This window comes from Leptonotus elevatus, chromosome 2 (assembly GCF_054856555.1).
Source record: "Leptonotus elevatus isolate MCC_2025b chromosome 2, RoL_Lele_1.0, whole genome shotgun sequence".
NCBI classification, from domain to species: Eukaryota; Metazoa; Chordata; class Actinopteri; order Syngnathiformes; family Syngnathidae; genus Leptonotus; species Leptonotus elevatus.
Genome location: NC_141240.1, coordinates 18,234,019 through 18,252,338, shown reverse-complemented (window position 1 = coordinate 18,252,338; position 18,320 = coordinate 18,234,019). Strand labels below are relative to the sequence as shown.

At 41.3% G+C, this 18,320-nt stretch overlaps 4 protein-coding genes across 13 annotated transcripts in view; 2 read left to right on the top strand and 2 right to left on the bottom strand.

Moving 5' to 3' along the window:
• Nucleotides 1-4,433: 4,433 nt before the first annotated feature.
• On the bottom strand, nucleotides 4,434-7,306 carry LOC147178661 (uncharacterized). Its single transcript, XM_086069242.1, has 2 exons — nucleotides 6,990-7,306; nucleotides 4,434-6,507 (listed from the first exon to the last, which is right to left on the bottom strand). Exons 1-2 carry the CDS (start codon nucleotides 7,107-7,109, stop codon nucleotides 5,410-5,412), a joined length of 1,218 nt encoding a protein of 405 aa, XP_085925368.1. The 5' UTR covers nucleotides 7,110-7,306; the 3' UTR covers nucleotides 4,434-5,409.
• Nucleotides 7,307-8,303: 997 nt separating this feature from the next.
• On the top strand, nucleotides 8,304-9,351 carry wfdc2 (WAP four-disulfide core domain 2). Of its 4 annotated transcripts, none has more exons than XM_086069143.1 (4): nucleotides 8,304-8,457; nucleotides 8,584-8,712; nucleotides 8,822-8,959; nucleotides 9,056-9,351. In XM_086069143.1, exons 1-4 carry the CDS (start codon nucleotides 8,361-8,363, stop codon nucleotides 9,187-9,189), a joined length of 498 nt encoding a protein of 165 aa, XP_085925269.1. In that variant the 5' UTR covers nucleotides 8,304-8,360; the 3' UTR covers nucleotides 9,190-9,351. The 4 variants fall into 4 exon arrangements, with proteins under 4 accessions (XP_085925269.1, XP_085925268.1, XP_085925271.1 ...); XM_086069142.1 differs by having other exon boundaries at nucleotides 8,569-8,712; XM_086069144.1 differs by having other exon boundaries at nucleotides 8,329-8,457; nucleotides 8,587-8,712.
• A 486-nt stretch (nucleotides 9,352-9,837) lies between these two features.
• pigt (phosphatidylinositol glycan anchor biosynthesis, class T) lies at nucleotides 9,838-17,151 on the bottom strand. 2 transcript variants are annotated; one of them, XM_086069141.1, is made up of 12 exons: nucleotides 16,787-17,151; nucleotides 15,430-15,607; nucleotides 15,166-15,290; nucleotides 14,702-14,802; nucleotides 14,399-14,573; nucleotides 14,226-14,323; nucleotides 13,986-14,142; nucleotides 13,648-13,848; nucleotides 13,127-13,292; nucleotides 11,970-12,053; nucleotides 11,616-11,890; nucleotides 9,838-11,556 (listed from the first exon to the last, which is right to left on the bottom strand). In XM_086069141.1, the coding sequence occupies exons 1-11, from the start codon at nucleotides 17,103-17,105 to the stop codon at nucleotides 11,641-11,643; spliced, it is 1,854 nt and encodes a 617-aa protein (XP_085925267.1). In that variant the 5' UTR covers nucleotides 17,106-17,151; the 3' UTR covers nucleotides 9,838-11,556; nucleotides 11,616-11,640. The 2 variants fall into 2 exon arrangements, with proteins under 2 accessions (XP_085925267.1, XP_085925266.1); XM_086069140.1 differs by having other exon boundaries at nucleotides 9,838-11,890.
• Nucleotides 17,152-17,682: 531 nt separating this feature from the next.
• Nucleotides 17,683-18,320, top strand: part of phactr3a (phosphatase and actin regulator 3a) — a 33,865-nt gene continuing 33,227 nt past the window's right edge. For 2 of the 6 annotated variants that reach the window (XR_015094012.1, XR_015094011.1), the window contains exon 1: nucleotides 17,684-18,005. Coding sequence is in view for 3 of the 6 variants with exons in the window: in XM_086067708.1 (XP_085923834.1) it covers nucleotides 17,732-18,005 (274 nt within the window). In the remaining 3 variants the exon portion in view is untranslated. Of the gene's footprint in view, nucleotides 18,006-18,320 lie in introns of all 6 variants that reach the window. The other 4 variants (XM_086067708.1, XM_086067707.1, XR_015094013.1 and 1 more) reach the window with 3 other exon arrangements.

Genomic DNA, 18,320 nt, shown 5'->3' with positions numbered 1-18,320 from the left:
AGGTGCAGCTGCATTATTCAATGCATAAGACTCTTTTCTTCCCATTTCTACCTTTTACATTTACTAAATCGGTGTCCTCTCATCTATTGTAAATCAAGTCCATCTGTGTTGCGCGCCAATTCCTCAAGTCATGATTATAAAATGTGTCAGTGAGCCGCCACCTGAGCAGGACCTTGATAAGAAATATTGGAACGCTTGAGTCTTATCCTGTATACTGTTTCCTCTCTGCCGTGATGGAGGAGGAGAGAGCGAGAGAAAGAGGAGAAGTGAGGGAGGGAAGAGAGGGTTATGGAAAAGAGAAATGAGGTTGAGCTCTGATGAGGATGAATAGTGAAGAGAGGAGGGGGAGGAGGAAGAGGAGGAGGGTGGGGTAAGAATAAAAGGGGGAAGGGACTGTGAGGAGGGAAGGTAGATGGAGAGAACGGCTGCTGAGAGGGGTCTAACTCTGGCATAAAAGTAAATTCAAATGCATTATTCATGGCGCTGTGTGTCGAAATATCATTTACGTGTGCTGTGTTGACTCATGGCTCGTAAAATGAGAAGGACATGAAAAGAAAGAAAGGAAGGGAAAGGAGGAAATAAACAACTCGGGCTTCCTCTCTTCGTGGCCAGAAAATAAGGAAACGAAGCCCTGCCGTGCTTTCTGTCAACTTATTAGGCATCAATTATTTATTGCATTTTCTGTTTATTATTCTTTTTATCTGGATAATAAGCGGAGAAAGTCTGAAGTCCGCCTTGAAAGTTTGCAGGTGGGGAAAAAAGAGGTCAGTGGAGGCTTTGGGTACAAAAATGCTAATGTAGCAGGGGAAAGGAAACACTCATCACTTGCTATTGATTCTAAAATCTAAACACAGTATGAGGAGGAGGAGCGCCGCCTCTCCTCCCCCTCGCTTTTTCTTTTCTTTAATCAGTCCCAGTTGTTCTTCCTTTAAGTCTTAAATTATCCGCGCAAGATCTGGACCAAGATAATTAGCAACGAGTCAGTCAGTGCTAAGCACATTTCGACATTAAAATGTATTTGTTTTAGTGATTGAATGTTATACTTGACTTCTCAGTGGCACCAATTTTAAATACAAAATTCATTCTGAAATTGGTCACTCTGAGCTTACTGAAAACCGAAGCATTGGCAGTAAAGCACGTATGATGCGTGGATGGTCTCTGAGATAAACAATGACATGTGGCTTGATAAATTAATTTCCTGTAAAATTAAGTCACAATTTTACTGTACTAAACACCAGGTCTGCAGTTCCTCTCCAGTTGCAAGACAAGCCTTATATTGGCACCACAGTGACTCCTACAGGTGAAAAGCGGGATGATGGCTTCATGCTTCTATTGGATTGACAGTACAGCATTGACAATAGATCATTCCAAGGGGTGTAAAGAAAAAGAGCAAAAATGTAACAAAATTATAACATGCTCAAAATTCCATTCTAAACGCCATATTAAATGGCTAGAAAAGGAATCCCTTGTTTACCTTATATTTTCTGTACCATTAGGTCCAGACATATTTGGACAATTTTTGTTTTTAGCATTTTGCCCAAACCTGCCACCACAATGGATTTAAAATAAAATAATCAAAGATGTTTGAATTATATTTAAGAGTATTCACAAACATATGACTTTTACCACTGAGGAATCAAAGCAACAGTAACATTTCTCTGAAGGAATACTTTGCCAGGCCTTTAGTGCAGCTTTTGCTGTCTTCACTAACTTAAAAGTATTCAATTAGTATAATTATTGATCATCTTAGTTACAGGTAGCCCAAACAACTTTCGGTGGCGTTATTCTTTTTTTTTTTTTTTTGGAAAGTTAATACGAGCACCATGTAAAATAATATTTGTACTATAGGACGTAGGAGGCATGCAAAAAAAAAAAAAAGCAGACTTCTGCGTCCTGTGAGTGTATAGGGTTGTCATTATCCATAGGTCAGCTCTATGATTGGCCTTCCCCCTCCTCCCTCTCACCCTTCAGCAGATGGTAAAGGCTCTAGTGAAATCAGCATGGAATATGCAACCATGTCAAGCACAAACACCAAGATGAATAATCTTTACAATTATTTATCGGAACTGACTTCACAAAGCACACCAAATGTGTGCATACAGTATATGTTGTACTCCTATGTATCTGTGTATATCCCGTGAAGGTGGGAGCATATATGACCTGCTCCACTTTTACTTTCTGATTTATAATGCCGGTGGAGAGCATCATCACAGAATCACTTCATCTTCTCTTTTTTATTACACCACATTTGTTTTCATTTTCCTCCCAAGGCCTGGCTGGCTGAATACATCACAGATCTCCCACGGGGCGACAAGGCCAGCCTCGCCACCACGGGAGACAATTGGATGACGGGAAGGGATTTCAGAGCATGCTTCATCATTAGAAGCATTAGCATTATCTTGACTTTCAAAACATTATTGCGGGATTACCATTACTCTCCGCATTAGCGGGATGAGGAGACATATTGGTGTGGGCAACGGTCAAGTTTATTGGTCATAATGGCAAAAACGTTTAAGTGACAAATGGAGAGATTCAAAATGTCAGGCTACAGGAGGAGTCTTTTTAAATAATATTCCAAAATGAAAATATAGCAATTCTGTCTATACCTATTACACCCCTCTCCACCCCCACCCCACCCCCAATCTTGCTGTCAGCTACCATTTGGGTGATTTAGATAAGACAAGTCATTTGAGACACTTTTTAAGCCCGAGGCTAGAGTGGATAACCGAATCAGCAGGACGACTGCTAAGGGTGGAGATGATTTGGCATTCGGGTTTAGCATGGAGAGGTCAATGGCCGGTTAATGCACAATGTATTACATGATTGACTCATGGAGCTCAAGGGAGGAGGGGCGTTGAGGTCAAAGGGTGGAGTTCATACTTGTTTGAGGGGTCACCGTGGGAGCATGAGTCACTGAATTATGCCCATTTATCATGTTTGTCATTGGACTTCAGAATATCAACGCCCCCATTCACAACAATCCTGTGATTTTAAGACTATAATGCCACAAAGCTTGTGCGAGAAGGTTCTTTTGGATTTTTCAACAGGTGACATCAGTGCTATGTTTACAGATGCAAAATAAAGCATCCAAACTGTGACACATAAAAAAAGGCTGGCTTATGTTCTGGGGCAACTTTGCTGCATCCGCTACTGGGTATCGTAAGACTCCGCAAGGTAAAATACAATCTCAAGACTATCAAAGCTGTCAGGAGCAGTTTGCTCATGACAAGGAGGCAAAAATAGCTGTCGACAGGTGCAACATTCCCAAATGAGTTACAGGAAATCCCCTGATTGTAGCGATTGCCTCGAAAGTTGCATAGCAAAAATATTAAGTTAAGGGGGCCATCTGTTTTGTGCAGGCTAGTTTCATTAATTTGTTTATTCAAATACTCCTGGATTACAATGAAAGAAAGCCTTTTATTTAATCATTTCTTTATTTACGTGTCTTTGTACACGGCAGCCTTTTAAAGCCACCGCTAACATCACCACCACCTTTCTATAATCCCTTATGCAAGTGCTTTCCGTTCCTGTCTTGCACTTAACTGCAAGTTTCAGATCCTGATCGATACATCTAAAATTGTAATATTTTCACGTACAATATGAACTGCCATTCCTGACACCATTCTCATGTGCAACGTTGACAGCCTGTACTGAAACTGATAACATCTATATCATTTCAAGGACATACAATATCATCCATGAGCCAAGCCTCTTTACATGAATACATAGAGGAAAGGTTTCCAGCTACACTTTTCCATAATTGAATTCCCAAGGACATGGGTGGGGGGTGGGGGGCATGGAGGGGAATAGAAAAGGTTGAAGGGAGGGAGCACAAATGATACATTCTAAAGATTTTGTGCGATGAGTACACAAAATAAAATCTTAGACAAAGATTTCAAAACCATTAAATCATTATATAGCATTCAACCATAGAACTACACACCTTGGAAAAGTCCGCCATGTTGCAATATACAATATGATCAGGTTAAAAAATAAAAACCCAGACTGAGCTAGCAATTAGCAATGCAGTTAGGCATCCAAATTGCATGGTCTTTACTCCCCTAAGGGTAAAATCACTTGTCTGCTGACTGCACTGAGTATAATATCCGTAACCCTTAACGGAGTAGACTGAGCCCGTTTGATGGTTTGGGTGTACCTACCTGTCAATCAAATCAAATCCAGCCCGATTAGATTTGCATAGAGACGCTGCAATGAAACAATTTGAAGATTACGCAGGTATGTTTCAGAGAAACGCATCACCGTACTTATCAGATACTGATCATTTGAAACCTCAACTGATGGTTTAATTTTCATTTCACTTTTGACATTTAATGATTAGGCAAAAATGGAAAGTAGTGGAAAACGTATCGAAATACAGTAATCATTACTGTATTTCGATACGTTTTCCACTACTTTCCATTTTAACATCTATATCTATATCATTACTGAGTAATGCAAGTGGTTTGATGTTGAAAAAGGGAGAGCGCCATTTGGTTTTGAGTGGGACTTTTTCTATTGATACAACAGCGCTCTCTGTTGGTTGGTGATGAGAACTTAACCATGGACTACACTAAACTAAAAACGGACACTTCATTAGGTACACCTTCCCCCACCATCTAATTACATCCAATACACTCGATTCTATCTGATCGGGTACCCTCCAAACTCAACTGTATGCGCGGTATAAAAGTGGTCAGCACGTTCACCTCACAGTTCTGAGGTATGGCGTCCAAATTCCACTTTTGCGTGTTTGAATGTGAAGTTGTTTGTCTGTATGTACCCAAGTGAGGACAGGCAGTATAAAAAAAATGGCTGACTCAAAGGTCAACAATGCTTTCCATTGATTTGTATGACAAGCCAGTTCAATAAGTACACTTTCACAAATGTAATGGGATCCAATTTGAAAAGTTAAATCAAATATTGATTTAGTTAAGACTGACAAGAGAGATTTTGATAACAATACTGTAGTTTGACATAAAAGATTGTTATTCGGTTAGTGTTATTTCACAGTATACATTTTACAACGGCAAATCTCACAATAGGTAGTTTGATTCATGAATGGACTAATAAATGCAATCTGAATCTAAATTACATTTAAATGGCTTCGATCATGCTGTTCACATTTTCACAGGACCAAGTCGACACCTAACAATTAATTAACAATACTGAAACTGGATGTACGAAGACGAAAGTGGCCACTGAGTTTAGAGTGTCACAAAGTCCTTGGAAAATATAATAATAATAATAATTATTAAATATGTACTGTGAATTTAGCCGTTCCTTGTTCGAGAAAAAGCAAGTTGTGCAAAAAGAAGTGAACCATTGAACTACTGGACACGTGCATTCAAAGTTTAAAGACGGTCAGCTAAAGTTCAGGTGTAAAGCTCATCATGGATGGATGGATGAATTTCACGGATTGTCCCTGCTAAAGTACTGCAGCAACGCAGTTCTAACAACAGGCCCTTCTGCAGCACAATCCTCAGGTGAAATCTGAGCAGGTGGCGGAATGTTCACAAGACTTGCAGGCCGCGCCTCCTGGAACTCGTCACCATGTTCTTCACAAATGTTATGCAGCACACAGCAGACCAGAGCCATTTTGCTGGCAAGCTCCACTTTGCAGTCTAGTTTCTTCGTGAGGCATTTCCATCGACCTTTCAATCTCCTTAAGGCCACTTGTAAAACAGACCTCGCACAGTTCAGTCGGGAATTGTAGGCGACTTGCACCGGAGTCAGGTGTTTCGTACTCCGGAAGGGCGTCATGAGCCAGTCCTGTGCGGGGTAAGCTGGGCCACCGATGAGGTAATGGCCAACATTACAGCCCGAGATGTTGACTTTGTTTTGACCCAACAACCGGCCATCGCTTAGAAGCTGCCACAATGGTGACTGCTGTAACACTATTGTGGCATCAGACACACTACCCGGAGAGTCAACGCAAATGTCCCAAAAGTGTCCTTTTCCATCCACAACCGTCTGAAGAATGACAGAGTACGTGCCCTTCAGGTTTCTGTATTGTTGGAGGTTCTCAGTTGGAGTCGCTATTAGAATGTGGCAAGCACCGATTACACCCACACACTGTGGTGCTCCACAAGAGTTAAGAAACAAGGTGGACATCTCCACCAACTTTTCAGCATCGGGGGATCTGATGTGGATGGGAAGCAGTATCTTAATGAGCGCGTTGCAGAAGTCTCGCACACACAAGTACACCGTACTCAGGCCCACTCCAAAGAGACGGCTGGTGACATTGTAGCCACCACCGTTGGCCAGCTTCCAAATGGCAATCGCAACCCTCTTTTCAAAAGGGATACAAAGACGGAATTTTGTGTCTCTTCTCCCCATAGCACTGCTCACCCAACTGCAGATGTACTCAAAGGACTTCTTGGATAAATGGAAATTCTGATGGAACTCCGATGAGCTGAAATCCGGAACAATGTGGTCCCACCAGTGCCGGGAACGCGGACGCATCCACACGGAAGGTGTCGCTCGCCTTGACATGAGCCACAACAGCACCTGATGAGTCAGACAGGCAAACACATGTTATTTATTAGTCCCTCCCAATCCAGTTCATGAAATTTCAAATAATGCAAAGAAGGAAATACAGAAACGTGAACTTGTTCTGCAAATATTAGCTGTCCCGAGACAAACTATCACTGAAGCTCTCATAAAAGTCATTCTCATTCTTAACACACTTGAGCAACCCTCTAATAAATGATCAATATAAAACATATTTTGTCTCTTGTCCCTCCGTCTAGATGATTTACATATAAAATGACAGATGAAATCGGTTTTATATCCGATTTTATTGATAAGACTTCCTTCTGATTGATAAAATACCTTGTATATGCTCTGGTGCATCTCTCAACCCTTTTTTTCTTTATCAATAGAAAGCAAAGCACAAACTGCTCTCATGGGGAGGCAACGAACAGCGTCGTTTCAAAAGAGAACGAGAATATATCACAGTGGCAAACACAGCATTACTTTAAAAAAGTTACCTTCTTCCTGTTACGTAATCTCTGATGATGCATGTCACGGAGAAGTTGAAGAAGTCGATAACGGGTCCCAATATAAGCTTGCAAAGTCAGGAGCAATATTTTCACAGACTCCTTCTCCATTGTTATTGGTTCCCCCCCCTTCTTCCTCGAATGGCGGTTGGCAACGAGCGTTCAGGAGCATTACCGCCACCTTAAGTTAATATTTCTACTTCCGTGGTCTTGTTCCATATTTCGACACGTGACGCGTGAAAACTGGACCCACTCATCATGCAACGGGGTATATGCCACGTAGGAGGCGGGACTTTCGACGTTCAGGTTTTCACACATCAGCTTTGTTTCCGTTTCCTGTTTGCGACGTGCAAGCACGTCCCAGTTCTTGCGCTCCCGCCTTTGTGCCCCTCGGTTGCGCGTTCCCGTCGGAAGTCCGTGTCATCTACGCCGCTTGGCTCTGATTCAGACATTTTGTTTTGTTTGTTTTTGTCTTGTGTATTCTTTTTTCTTGTGTCTTGTTTGACAGCACTGTTCTGGTTTGTGCGCTCAGTTTGAATTGGATGTTGGAGTTTGAATTAATAAAGAAAGCAAAAAAAAACCTTGGCTCTGATTCGTACATCGATGCAGTCGCCATATTATATCTGGGAAAGAAGTGGATCATTGGCTGAATATGTCCCATTCATTTAGAGACGTACAAACTGTTTCACAGTCAGTCAGTGAAATTTTATGGGATTAAGACTGAACAATTACTTTCGATTGTATTTGGCGATGATAACATCAATTTACCGATTTGCTTGTTTAATGACTAACGATAAACGAATAATAAATACAATTGCTTCAGTGATTGCTGTAACTAAAATTAAATAAATCACAAAATAAGAAGTTATTAATTATGATGTGGAGTCAGCTCTATTTGTTACAAAGACACAGACTATGTTTTATTAATATTTCAACATGTCAGCCTCCTGTAAAGTGTGGCGTAATCTGTGTAATATAATTATCGATATGTATATGAAAAATGTACATTGATGTGATAAACATTTTTTGCATATTGTTGAAATAGTGGGGTTTTCAAATCAATAAACATTGGGGAAAAAATCGAAATTTCTAAAGTTTCCCTTTTAAAGACCAGACAACGGCCCACCTTAATTATTATTTTTCTGAATGCATATATGTGATTTTGTTTGATGTTGTTGGTTGTTTGTAATACTTTGTTGACTGGACTAGCAAAAAAATCAAACCACATTTTTAATTAAACTATTACAGCATGTAAATGTAAACTCGACAGGCACGAGGACCCAGCATCCTCTTCCAGGACTACCCCAGCCTGCAGGTTGTGTTTGTCCCAACAGGAGCACATTCTTGTGTGCAACTGCAAGTATGGATAAGTCTACAATTTGTGCATTGGTTTTAGCACTTGGTGCATTTATGCAATTTAACAGAGTTTCCACTCAGGATTCTGGCAGCAATTTGACAGGTAAGATGTATATCATTTTTGTAGTCATCTTTAGTAAAATAAAAATAAAAAATACAACTTCTGTAAGTTGAAACTATCTTGTCTAATTCATAGTTTGTTTTTTTAACTCAGCAATTCTCCCAAAAGCAGGCCAATGCCCTCGTCTTCTTAAAGTGGTGTCATCACATAAAGGGTGTGCATGTGATAAAGACTGTCCCGAGGACCACAAGTGTTGCGTCTTTGATTGTGGAGCTGTCTGTGTCCCTCCCTCTTTCAGTATGAACCACAATAGTTTTCCTCATGGAACTTTCACTCCTGTGTCCTTCTATGGGACACACCCGTTCACCTTGAAACCTGCTCATCTAGCGATGTTGATGCTTTTCAGCTAAGCCAGGAGTGTGTCCTCGTAGAAACTGGGGCTCTGGGATGTGTGCCGAGTTCTGCTCTGATGACAGTGACTGTCCCAATGAGGAGAAATGCTGCCACAACGGATGCGGACATCAGTGCATTGCACCTTACAAAGGTTCGATAAAATGGGAACGTTTTCTATACCCCGTGGCGGCATGATTCTGTTGGGATCCTTTTTGCTCTGTAACCATGTATTGTTTTTGTGTGTCAGTGAAGCCGGGCCGCTGCACTCTGCCCCAAGGAACTCCCATGTGTGCAGAGTACTGCTACCATGACGGACAGTGTCCAGGGGAGCAGAAATGCTGCCGGACAACCTGTGGTCATGCCTGCAGTGAGCCTTGCTGAGTGGACAACAAAAAATAGAGGAGCCGGATATTTTAATTTGATGTTTTTTTCCAAATATATTGAGATATGTCCTCAAATGGCCACATACTGTCGTAAATACGAGTATTTAGATCAAAATTCACCTAATTTCGTATGTACTGGAAAAATAAATGTTGGAAATGAGCAATGTGTTGCACTTTTACGTCGCAAAACATGCCAAAAACATGCTTCTAGGAATGTAGCTAGTAGCTATATTCAACACTTAATTGTTTTAGACGCTGGAGCAGCACATATAACTTCAACCTGGCTGTCAGTGATAGTTTTCATTAAGAGTACTGGTACATCAGCATATACATTGATCTGATGCCTGCTCTTTAATAGCTTTAAGAGGAAACCATTTGCAAGCCCCATCCCCACCACCAAACAGTGACCTAAAGTGCTGGGGTGAGCTTTGGATACAGAGGCCTCTTGTGTTTGTTTGCCCCATTGGAGTTTGCTTGTACAGTGCGGTACATAAATGAGGGCAGTGAGAGGGAAGTAATCCAGTTCCAACACTGATTCAATTCATAAACGGGACCCTCTTCTCAGCTCATAATTGGAATGGTTGAACACTTTAAAAGCATGCATAAGTGCGGAAGAATAGTAGTCATCAATGACGACAAACGCATACATGTTTTATTTTTAAATTTAATATGAAATTAAAGATTTAATAAGAAAGAAAAAAAATATATAGAAAATGACAGCTTTTGGTTGCCCTTCCACTTCATTAAATACAGTTACAGAATCTTCATGTGTACAATCTTATTTTACGTGCAGTACGGCTGACATTTGACTTTGAATGTTAAAAAAAAAAAAAAAAAAAAATGGGAGGGTTACGTCAGGAAAACACATCTGTCCGAAAAACTCAAAACAAATCATACATGTGACTGGTGAGTCTGGCGACCCCTGATGGGACAGGCTGACAGTTGCAGAACCTGATTAAAGTGTTCAAATGGATCGTGTAGAAATTTGTTATTTTAAATATTCATTAAAAAATAAATTTTACTAATATGCAAAAAAGATGTTCTATCACATAAATACATTATATTTTGAATTTATAATCGTAGATTTAGTCATCGGTATTACATCGGTCGCCGCGCCTTATAGGAGCCGACATGCTTCACCATCATCTTTCTGTTACGGATACTCCAAGGAGACAAACTTAGCAAACGTAGTAATCGGTGGCAGGCTAGCGGAGTCTGAGAATGCTCTCAAAATGTATGCTTCAAACTTCGGTCATTGCATTCTATTAGTTCACCACTAGATGGTAAAAAAAAAATCTACACCTGCAGTCTTCATGTCAGGCTATGGCCCCGTAAATGGGCAGTCACAGTAAGTACCTTGCATGTAGCCCGACTGGCCAAATAAAAACCATACATACCTACATGAGTGGAAAAAAGTCAGAACTTGGTATAGAGTCGTAGTTACCGGTCAGAATTAAGGCCTTGAGTTCAAGAACGGATATTCAGGGCTCCAGGCTGCCCCTAAATGGTGGCATTTTGCCCGAAAATGTGAGGCAGCAGAAATAAAAACTTTCATCTACTTGCGCCAGTGCAACCTGTAGATTTTGTAAAAATTATTGATTTTTTTTTTTGTTGCCGATAAACGTCTGCTTTACACTTCAGCCCATTTCTCAGTAATATAGTAAAAATCAGTGAGATTAATATTTTGCAAGTCAATTTACAGTGTGTGTACCTATAAGGTTAGAATCCACCGTATGCCTATTTAAAAAAATTATTCTGGAACTCTGAATATTAAATAAAATGATAACTCCAAATAAATCATTAGCAGCAAAAACACATTCCGACCAACCGTGCAAATAATCCATTTGTGTAGTGATACCCAACCACTGGACCATTTAATTTTGTAATTGGTCAAAAAAAAGAGAAGTTTATGTGGTATCTTTGTTCATGTATCTCACTGACAAACTGTAAAGTAGTGGCAGGCAAAACAATTAAACGGCCTTTCCACTAGATGGCAGAAGTGCAATTATCCAGTGAAGCCACCTTAATGTCATAGATTTTACACGGAAATAAGTACATTTGGGAATAAATTGAGTCAACCTAATTTTCCAGTGTTTATGTATTTTTGCAACATTTTGTCTTATGGCGTGCTGTGAAATTTTCCACATGTGAAATACATGCCTTGGCTAATTAAAGGTTGGGAAACACCGCACCATGTGTGTTTGCAGAAACTTCAAGTGTCATTAATGTGATGTGAGCATTGTTTGGCCATCATGAGCTCAAGACATTCTGCTCACCTGCTGCCTTATGCTTGACAATTACAGAGGATCCCTGCCCTCCATATTCAATCCAAAGTCTGTTTGCATCTCCTTAGAAGCGAATGATCCTGGGAAAATGTATCCTAAATAAATACAAGAACATTTCCCCTGAATGGCGCTTATTTACCAGTGGAAGAAATACGTGCTACGTCTCAGAGTGGCGGCACGCCCCGCATTTTCCGGATGGCGTTGGCGATCCGTTTGGCCAGTCCTGGGCTTGGCTCCTTAATCTGGAAAGTGCCTGTGAGCAGGTGGTAGAGGGATCCATAACCCACAGCCACCACCGTGCAGGTCAGGCAGATGACATTGTAAGGCATGCTGAAGTCTGGAGTAGGGATGTTGACCAGCAGAGGTTCTGTGTAGAGGCGCACAAAGTAGCTGGACTCTTCTTTGCTGGGGAAGCTGGAGGCAGACAACCCACAATGGAATTAGAGGACAACCTTTCCAATTTGAACAGTCAGAAAACCTACAAAATACTTACAAAGTGTTGAAAAGGGGGCGTGTATGTGTGGCATTTGAATCCATGGCAACGATGCTTGGTACAAGAGAACTGATAACAGAGGACCTAAACATCAAAGAGAAATAGGTTACACACAGACAGTCCCTGCTGGGGAACGGCGGCAGACTTGGTTGTCACACACCACCTCCCCCTTTCACCCCACCCAAATGCGCGAGTCCTAAGATTTCTGCTGTGATGTCTTTTGTCACGTGACTTTATGAGCTGAGGTTTTTACATTTTTTTGCTGTGCCCCCTTTTAACTCATTCACTGCCGTTGACGCCTAATTTTTTAATAATCTTTTGTTGTTTTTCCAATCGTGAGTTAACAAGTGAAGTCACGCCATTAGTTACAATTCATTTTAATCACCTGACGCCCCTAATTTTTATAATAATAATATTTTTTTCTTATTTTTTTTAAAGAAAATATATTTTAAAAGATTATAAAAAATTAGGGGCATCAGGCGATTAGAATTTGCAATCGTAATTAGTCGCATGATTTCACTAGTTAACTCACGATTAATCACATTTTCTATCCGTTCTAAATGCACAATAAAAAAATTATAGGTTTTCATACTCTTGTTAATAAAAGTGGGAAAAATGTTAAACTAATAGAAATAGTTAAAATGAATTTTTGACATTTATAGCCGTCAATGGCAGTGCATGAATTAAAAAGAAAAAGAAAAGATAAAAAATTTGGAGCATCAGGCGATTAAAATTTTAATCGTAATTAATCGCATTACTTTAAATGTTAACTCACGATTAATCACACATTTTATATCTGTTCTAATATGTACAATAAAAAAAATCTAGGTTTTCATACTCTTGTTAACAAAAGTGGAAAAAAAATGTTAAACTAATAGAAATAGTTCTAATGAATTTTTGGGTGTCAGATCTTGAACCTTGTTCCCCCCTCCCTTATGCCTGCCCCATCTAAGAAACTCAGTGTGCTGAAAGATGACCCGCCAGGATTTGCATTCTGTTGCTCATTGTAGTTTCATGTTTCTTAGACAGGCTGTGACTTGTGGAATTTCCCTTTTAGGGAATCAATATTCTGAATCTGAGATTTTGTCGAAAAGTGAATGTTATGTGATGTGATGATATTTTTAAAACTCCAACAACTAAACAAAAGAAACACAAACCCGATATAGAAGCCATGATTGGGGTCAGGCATGTACTCGGTCCACTTGAGCAGAATTCTCTCAAACTCCACGGTGACTTCAGTGACAGAGTTGGGAGGAAGCTGCACCATCATCTCCAGCATATACGGCTTCACGCGGTCCTTGGCCGGGTCATAGTGGATATAACCTGGAAGTGGGACGGGGGGAACACAAGCATCGTCTTGATTAATCCGTCATGAAGTACATAAAGATGTTGTATCATTCTACATAGTCAGTACAAGATCACCACTAGGACAGGATAGGATGGAAGAGATTTGTAGTATGATGAAGTCATGATTTTTCTAAACATGTAATTAAATTAAATTAAATATATTGAATATTATTTGGGCGGACTAGTCCAAAAACAATTTAGTATGGATCGGTATCGGCAGATACTGAACCCAAGGTATCGATATCGAATCGGTAATGAAAAAAGTGGATTCGGAGCATCCCTAGTTTTAACCTGCTTCAGATACATTTGAAGTCGGTTGCTCTTTACTCACTGGGACTGTTAGTCTTCCCTTTGCTGGTGACACGGAGGGTGTGGATGTAGAGACGAAAGTACCAGGGCACCATGTCCAGCATCAGCACAGGAAACGACCTGTACGGGTGGTTGTTGTATATCAGCGTGTGGATCTCTCCAGTCTGCATCCCGTAACCCGCCACATAGCGCTCTGCGTGGAGCAAAGGCCGCAGCATGTGAACTGTAGGAGGACAGAAAGAAGACAAGGTGCTGCTTTGACAGTTTCATATGAGAGGAAATTTACAGCAAAATACAACTCAACAGAAGTGGTTAAAGTGTCTTTCCTGCTGCAGCCAGCCAGCTGATTTTCTGACTCACCTTCACTAGCTTTCCAGCGAATCAGAATGTTGAGAGAGAGCGTTGTGCCATAGGTGCTTTTTTGGGTCAGGTCGTAGACAGAGAAGGTCCGTCTGTCCCCGAGCACCACTTCTTGGCTGGGCAGTGGAGTAGGAGGGCTCACCTCAAAATTCTCCCCCTGTAGAATGCCTACTATTACTCTACAATGTGTGCAGAAAGCATTTTTGTGTTTGGCGAGACTTTCAGTGTGCCAAATTGAACCTCAGCACTGTCTGAAACGTCGACGTAGATTTTACTGGAGGAAGCCAGCGGACAAGCCTCAGTCAGGGTGCGGGAGAACATCTTGAAGAGAGACCACTCTGTGGAACAAGGTGATAAAACATGTTCTTTTCGCGGCCGACAAAGCTGAAACATTTGTTGAGTGGGATTCCTACCTCGTTTGCCTTGTCCGGAAGTGTAAAGGTCAAAGACCACATTCAGCGTCTGTCTCAGCTCCCACAAGGTGCTTGTGCAGCGCGCGTCCTGGCACACGGGGCGGATGTGCACTGCTTGGGAATGAAAACTGCTGTGGAAGACTTTCTCCGACTTTAACAGCACAGCAAGGCCAGCCTGCGGGAGCAAAGTGGCAACAATAGGAACAAGACGACTTTGCTGATGTTGGTTAGAAACATTAACTTCCCAAGACAATGTAGAGCAAATGACGACAACGGACGCGCGGTGGAACATTCAAGACGCACCTTGGAGCCACATGGCAAGAGTTTCTTCCAGGGTGTCAAATTTTCCGTGCAGACAATCTCACGTGGAAAGGTGGCGTAGCGAAGGAAGCGGTGGTCGGTCACTTTGAGGATGACGGAGCAAAATTAGCATCAAGCAAAGCCACTTTCATCAATGAATTCATTTAGTTACAGTCCAGTAGAAATGATCAACCTTGATATAGCTTTTTGCTAATTTCTCTAATATTGTAATATTGTCATGTAACTTTCACATGACTCCAACTAGTAATAGAAAATCATTTTGAAATGAACTTGGCCAATATTTACCACTACAATCCTGTAGCATGATGCAGTCAGGCTACCCGACTGCAGTGATTGGTAGAAACTGTGATCTAATGGAATGCCTCCATAATAGCATTTCCAAATGTGAGGAGCTAACATCATTAGTTTACATAATACAAAGAGTGCTGAACGGTGTCAAATGGTACCATTGCCTATCCCCAGTGGCTTGAAGGAGGCGCTGGGCTGAATGCTGTTAGTGGAGTCACAGTTCAATGACGCGCAGAAGATCCCTGCCAAAACATTTGTCAGCTCCTTCCACGTGCCATCCACACTGAAAGAATCCAGAAAATAACGGCTTTACTGTAACATGCTTTTGAATGAACAAAAACAACAACAACCGATCGACTGTTTTTCCGCTAGCAATTAAAACAGGGCGATGACATGGCATCTTTCTAAAAAGGCCCACTCACTCTGTTACCGAGTCCTGGAACCAGACCCAGAGCTCAGCTCCAGGGGGAGACAAATTATAGGGCAGCCCCCACTGCATGGTCCTCCAGTGCCCCTGCGTTAAGGAGATGTGCAGCTCCCGCACAGAGAATTTCGAGATCACTTGACCAAGTGACTTAGGAAACAGCCGGTAGTGGGACACTGCAGAGAAAAAGAAAAAACAAATGGTGTGTGATGAACAAATTCAAAAAAAAAAAAAATCATATGGATGTGTCATTCAAAAAAAGTAGTTATACAAGATCGCAGTTGAGTTGGAGAGTAGTTCATATTAGAGCAATGAAACGGTTATGTATTGGATTACGTACAACAGATGGGGCAGGACTTCCTGCTAAAAATCTCGGCGTGCTCAACATTTTCCGTCAATGCTTACAGCACACTCCCGAAGGAAAATTCAACAGTTCAAGTTTCAGCAATCGAAAAGTGCAACTGCCGAGCATTGATGTCAGGGAGAGGCCCCGATACTGCATTAGAACAGTGGCATGTTACTTGTTAGTACTTGCCGATGCCGATACCATTATTTCCGACGCTAATATAGGACTTTGGATGCAGCATCTTGTGTCTTGCTTGTGCACGACATTCACTGATGTGTGACGTGTTCACTGCATGTCGAGCCAAGATATCCTATTGGCCCTTGAATGCTTTGAACCAATGGCAGGGCAGCTTTTTCATGTTGAAAAACAAACAAACTAGGTATCGGGACGCATCAGCCGATACAGTCCTCTACCTCTGTCGCCATGGCAGTCTCACTACTTTTATCCTATAAACCAGAGGTTTTCGATTCTTTCTTAAGTAAATTAAGAAACATCCTTTTATTTCTTTAATCTTAAATGTTTTCTTTTTAAACTCTCCTCCTGTTAATATATGTAAATGTTGTCAACGTATGTAATTTTGGCAAGCTACTTTTGTTTTCTCTGCTTTGTTTCTGGATGTCGTCAACCGTTTGTAAATGCTTTTAGGTGCTGTCTTTGATTGTGTGAATCAAATTGAGCTAGCTTGTCTATGAATGTGCTATAAAACTGACTTGACTATTGAGCAAATATATATATAAAGCACATTGTGACTTTAATTTCTGTTAAGAAACAACATGGGAGAAATGTTCACATGCGTATGAGGAGCCCGATAAAAAAAATATCTCACAATATCGCTTTAATATTGATTACCAAAAGCATGGATATTGTAAAACCAGTCCTAGTATAAACCTATCCTTTCATAAGTATGCTCAGTTTTATTGAGACACGTTTAGATGTATTTTTTTTAAACGTGTAAAAGCTGACAGACAGCACTCGTTGCTTTGAACTTTGTAGCTAACCGCTAATGTACCTTTGTTTTCTCCATTGAAATCTGCTTCCCACAAGGTTCGAAACTGAAAGCTGGCGTAAATATCCGCCGACGCAAGCGGTCTGATGACCAGTTCTTCTTGAAAATCATCTTTCCGCCGCGGAGGAACAGCAGAGACCCCGTAGGAAGTCCCTTTTCCAACCTTGGACGTTTGCTCAGTGGTTTCCTTCACACTTTGTCCGTTTTGCTGCGGAGTGGTAAAATGGCCATTGCTCAGTGTCGAGTCTTGATTGTGTGCGACGACTAATGTCGACAAACTAATAAGAAGCAGGGAGAATGTGGCACACCTGTGCTGTGCCATTTCTTCCTCCACTACAATGACTAGTACAGTCAACCGGTGAGGAGTGACGATATATTACTTCCGGATTTTACGTCATAAGTCAAACCAACAAGCCAATGGACATTCGCGTAGAGGAGTCACGTGACTGCAACCCTTCACCCTTTGTTTTGCACAAACATACTGTATTGTGCTTTATTGCGACACCAACGCTTGATATGGTTCAACTTCAATAGAATAAAAATGTTTATAGTATATAGCAGTAATATTGAGATATATTCACAGAGCTGTATCGATGCACTTAAAGGATTTTCTAATTTGGTATTAAAAGTAAATTTGCGATTTTCTGGTTTGGTATTAAAAGTAAGCTTGTTGCGTTTGATTTTATTCATGCCAAAATAATAACATTTTCGACTGCTAACAGGTTTCTAGATCACCATCATCAAGTTGCAGACAGTCAAATTGGGTTATTATTTGCAACGGCACGTGATAATAATAACACATCAAATATAACCTGTTAAACTCCGTGTGTGTGCGTGCGTGTAGAATGGACAGGGACGGGCGCGGGGCACATCATCATTCACCCCCCACCCCCTTCACGCAGCCGCACATGCGCGCACATATACACACGCACGCATACGCATACACGCATGCACATCCACGTTTCTTTTGCCCGGCCATGGATCCCTAAAAGACGCTCCAAGCCGCTGTTGACAGAGCGAATCAATAGCCCATTCGCTCGCTGCTTTCCTCCTCCTGACCTTGCCCGCCTCCGGCTTGGCTTCTTAATATTTGATCCGGGATTCCTGCGCTGTCCACCCATGGCCACATCGGATGGACTAGACGGCTGTCTGCAGCGAGGCAGATCTCAAAGTGACCCGAATATTCTCACCGAACCGGAGATTGATTTAGCTCACGGCACAGGTAAGGTAAACGCGTCGTTCTCCGGGTATTTGTCTTTTGTATCATGGAGGTGTTTTTTTCCCCCCTTTTTCTTCTTCTTCATATGCCTTCTTCCAATTGGGGTAAATATCAGCGATGATAAGCGCCCCCCCCCCCCTTCTCCGCACACTGAACCCAAATATAAAAAATGATATACCACATCATTGGCCGTGCTCCCTGCAGATTTAATTATGCAAGAAGATGTGTGTAAAGACGCCTGTGGCATCAGCAAATGTGTCACAATGCACACATTTGCATGCATGTTGCTCATTCAGTGCATCATACTCATCGATATGA